The sequence below is a fragment of the Lathyrus oleraceus genome, chromosome 4 (assembly GCF_024323335.1).
Source record: "Lathyrus oleraceus cultivar Zhongwan6 chromosome 4, CAAS_Psat_ZW6_1.0, whole genome shotgun sequence".
Taxonomy (NCBI): Eukaryota; Viridiplantae; Streptophyta; class Magnoliopsida; order Fabales; family Fabaceae; genus Lathyrus; species Lathyrus oleraceus.
In genome coordinates, this window is record NC_066582.1 from 395,724,755 (window position 1) to 395,729,597 (window position 4,843).

Here is a 4,843-nt window from a genome sequence, read left to right on the forward strand (position 1 = left end):
AAAGGTACTTCCTATTAATTTCTCCAGATATGGCCCATGAAGGGTACCAATGAACATGTCAACCAGCTATTTCTCAAGGAGTGGGAGTTGAACCCTAGCTTCCAGCTTTCTCCAATGTTAGGCGTACTCCTTAAACAACTCATTAGTCTTTTGTTTCAAGCTTTGGAGTTGGGTGTGATTTGGAGCCATATTTATGTTATACTGATAGTGTTTAAGAAATGCCTCAGCCAACTCCTTCCATGTTCGGATATATGTACTCTCCAACTGCATATACCACTCCAATGAGGCCCAACTAAGGATGTCTTAGAAGAAGTGTATGAGTAGCTTCTTATCACTAGAGTATGCAGCCATCTTCCTGCAGTATGCTCGGACATGATTTCTGGGACATCTCACTCCCTTATACTTCTCAAATCTAGGAACCTTGAACTTGGCAGGTATTTGGACGCCTAGCACCAGGCACGTTTCAGCAGCATCTAGCCCAAAAGCGATGGACACCTTCATAGATTTCATCTTCTCCTCTATGGCACGAAACTTTATTTCTATCTCGGAACTGGTTGGTCCAAAAGCATCATAGACCGATTCATCTCGGGTTAAAGAAAGCATCATTATGATCATCCACCTCAAAGACAGGAGGATTGACAACATTCTTGTTTACCAGACCTCCTTCCATAGCTGGAGGCATGCCCACAGGTGGGCCCACGGGAATCTGCATAACAAGATTGGTAGGTGGTTATGTAGGAGGGTTGGTAGCAGAAGCAGCCCTCTAATTAGCTTGGTGAAGTTCCTCTTGACCCCTAGCAATATCTTCATGGCCTCTGGCCATAACTTGGATGGTATCCATCAGTTGCCCCATCTAGGCACGCGTGTTGAACATTTCTTCTCTCAACATTCTGGTTTTGTTCGAGCTGATCCATGAGTGTTTTTTTGCTTACTTCGGGTATTATATTGATGTCGAGAAGTCAGATTGCCATTTCTGGATGGAAAAAGGTCAAGCGGTAAGTTTCTCGTTTTACTTTATGTTATTCTAAGTGATGCATGCTTTGGTTTTATTATTATTTTATTTTATTTTAGCAAAGTTATCAGTTGTCGTGTTGTTTATTGTGAGAAACAATTAGACAATTGGAATTGCAATAAAAAATAAAAGCACACGCAAGGTGGAATCATAAAGCCTAATTCATTTGTTTTCTTTTTTTGAACATAACAAGTACAAGCAAGCTAAAAAGACAACCCTCTTTGCATTGAAAACAACTACAAGCTACAAATTGACTTAGAAGGTGATCCCTTGAGATCTGCAAAGAGCTTCGACATCGGTGATTAGCTCGGCAAGAGTCTTCTTACAGAACCTCACAAAGTTGTAGACCTGGTGATTAGCTCGGCAAGAGTCTTCTTACAGAACCTCACAAAGTTGTAGACCTGGTGATGAGTGTTCTCTGGGCACATGATTAGGTCGGCCTCTTTCATCTTGTCGAGGAAATCCTGAAGAGCGTAGTTAGTCATAACCGCCATATTTGCGTACTTGTTCTTCCATTCGGTGTAGATACCTTGCAGGTTCCTAATGATGGTGTCTCTTTCATCTATGGCACCTTCGGTTATTCGATAGGCGTCTTCCCAATATTGGCAGTTATTCCTCAACTCTGGGTAGGCTTCATCAATAATTCCAACCTTCATATTCTTGATCTTCTCACAGGCTCTCCCCAACTGAAACTTCTCATGAAGGTAAGCTCGGTGTATCTTCTCTTTTTCCAACTTCTCACGGGAGGCGTGATCCTGATACTCCTTGACGGTCTTCCTTAATTCACTTATCTGAGCTTCATAATCTTCTCTGGCACTCTTTTTGTACAAGTTAGACAACTCTAGAGTCCTCTCCAAGTCTCGGACGACACACCAGGCTCGGTCCAATTCACTATTATGACCTCTTAGTTCTAAATTAGCTCCTAGGAGAGCACCACCGACCCACTCTTTCTTTCTTTCTTCTTCTCTGGCTCTCTTCTTGCTACTTTCATACAAGGTTTTTACTTTCTTGCCCTCATCTTCCAAAGCCTCACTCTTTTGCTTCTCCTTGATGAGTTGGAGTCGTAGCATAGTGTTCTCTAACTCGAGTTCTCTAATCTTCTTAGTAAGTTTATCAATATCCTCTTGTAAGATTGGCTCAGGCTCCGGTACTCGAGGGAGGGATGATGACTCAAAGTAGAAAGGGATCTTATCTATTTAGGATCTTTCTTTTGCCCACTGCACATATGGTTTTTTGGCAGTGACATTTTTCTTCCCAAGTTTTGGACCGATTCTGACAATCTTCGTCCAGGATTTTCTCACTTTCCTTACAGAAGGGTTAAGTGGATCGATACTATTGACAACAAACAATATCAAGTCTTTATCTTCAGGAGGACCATTCATTGCATGTCCAGATTGCCTCATGCACAACACATGATTGTAATTAATGCACCCATGTGTCCCTACCAAGGGTACATTTGGAAATCCCCCACACCTAAAGATGATGTTTTGGGTTTCCTATTCTCTCTTGCACGACTGAATGGCACCGACGGAGAGTGAAGCAAACTTTTGAGGCCATGGGAGATTTTTGGAGACAAAAGGACCCTTTTGCGGCATGTGGGTTTTCATCCACATATGAAGCAACAAAGCACAACACAGGAAAGTCCCACCTTTCTTCTCATGGAGAGTATGGAAAGTGTGGTAGAAGTCTGCTAAGAGGAATGTCACTGGGTTGCTAGATAAGAAAACCTCTACTACTGAACGATCTATGAAGTTATAAATGTTTGGGAATAAGACGATCCCATAGATCAACAATACCAAGACTGCAATACAAGATTCCCATTTTTCTTCTTTATCAAATTTCCAAGCGTGGCCTACCAAAAACTTCCTTGTGATTCCTTTGTCAACCCCTTTAGGTGCCCAACTGGCTGCCAGTTCATTCACGTCAATACCCAACACCGCTGCTAATTTGGGCATAATGAAGTTTTCTTTTATCTTTGGGAATGGATTATGATCTCTAATGGGCCGATTTAGAATTCTCTGAAACTCTTCCAAAGTGGGAGCTATATGGAAATCTAGAAAAGTGAAGCAACGCAAAGGGATGTCGTAATACTGAGTCAAAGTCGTGAGGGCTCCATAGTCCATATTCTCATTCACTAGGTCCAGAATGTTTCCATAAGATGTGTAGCACTTGTACTTGATAGGTGCTAATCTAGAACTCAAAGCTTTCAAACCGTCCACTCGAGGTTCTTTGTATCGGAAGGTAAATGTGATTTTCCCGAGAAGAGGCTTCATGATTACTTTGGAAAATATCCTTGTAATTTCCTGCAATAAACACCTGATACTAAGAGCTTTGTTTTGTGTTGTTTATTCATATGATGCATGAATGCATGGATGAACAGTGCATAAGCATGGCTTTCACAAGTTAAAGACATAAGCAAGCATAGTATGATAGGTTCGAGATATGGATGGAGGATAACACTGATTGCTTTCTACATAGGGATCTCACTGGGTATGATCTAGGGCTATAGATAGGAACCCCATAGTCATGGATTCATTTGACTGTTTGTTGCTTACGGAAAAAGCATGTCGTTCGACAACTCCATCAAATGAATATATTCTGGGTTTAGATCTTCGTACCTACCCTCGCGAGAAAAGCTTCTCAGGGACCCGCACTACACGGCCATCGACATCGGGTTCTAGACAAGGGTCTCAGAGTCATGGATTTCCTTGTCTGTTTCCCGCTTACGGAAAAAGCATGCCAGTCGACAACTCCATCAAGTAAATCTACTCTAAGTGAAATCTTTGTACCGTCCCTCGCGAGAAAAGCTTCTCGGGAACCCATACTACACGACCATTAATCTTAGTTGGCCAAAGGTTCAATGTTATACAAAGGTCGTTAGAGTCATTGATCCTAATGGAAATATTGATGGCTTATGACAAAAGCTTGACAGTCGTCAAAATTCTCAAAAGAATCTACTCTAAGTGAGGTTCTCGTATCGACCCTTACGAGAAAAGCTTCTCTGTGGCCCATACTACTCAACCTCTCTTATCTCAAGTTTGCACTCTAGACTTCGGGTATAGAGTCTTTCCCGTAAAGTTTCTTGCAATCAAAGTAGCATCCATTCAATACTACAGGACCACGGAACCACATAACAGGTATCCAATGAAAAGTTAGAGGAAAAGGAAATAAATAAGGCAAGTAATGCAAAAATATAAACACTCAATCACGCGAGGAAGCAACCTAGACTATGTTTGACTTGCTTAGGAAAAAGTCGCCAGCTGTCGCTATGCAAAAAATATAGAGTCGCCATCAGTTTTTATTTATTCCAAAGGAAAGGGGAAAAATATCAAGAAAATCCCAAAAGAATAGTCATCATAACCACGAACAGGTTCGAAAGTCGGTTATGCAAGGGGAAGGTATTATCACCCCTCACATCCATCGTACTCGTTGGTGTAGCGGTAAATTCATGACCATCAAGCTATGGTTAAGCTTAATGTCAATAAAACCATAGCCGCCACCGCACTTTTATTGTTTCCAAAGGAAAATGGAAAAGTACGAACAAAACCCAAAAATAAGAAGTTTTCAAATCAAAACTAATAAAATGCCAGAGATTACAGGTAAGGGGGTTGATTACACAGAGGGAAGGTGTTAGCATCCAAAGTGTCCTAGGTACTACTAGAGGGCCCTATTTTATGTGTGCATATGTGTTTGGTATAAAATATGTTTGGGGAAAATAGAGTGTGATGAGAAAAGAATTCATTGATTATATTTTTGTGTTTGACAAGACCTTCGGACTTGTGCCTACATACCAACATAAAAATGAGGGATCAAAACCTCGTAGTTCGTGAA

The 4,843-nt window shown here is 41.3% G+C and overlaps 1 protein-coding gene across 1 annotated transcript; it reads right to left on the minus strand.

Annotated features, from left to right (window-relative positions):
- Positions 1-2,508: 2,508 nt before the first annotated feature.
- LOC127137703 (uncharacterized) lies at positions 2,509-3,285 on the minus strand. The gene has a single exon (XM_051064137.1). The coding sequence runs from the start codon at positions 3,283-3,285 to the stop codon at positions 2,509-2,511; it is 777 nt and encodes a 258-aa protein (XP_050920094.1).
- Positions 3,286-4,843: the final 1,558 nt, after the last annotated feature.

What these genes read in the sequence shown, in the direction of transcription:
- LOC127137703 (XM_051064137.1), bottom strand. Translation starts at nt 3,285, where the DNA reads ATGAAGCCTCTTCTCGGGAAAATCACATTTACCTTCCGATACAAAGAA.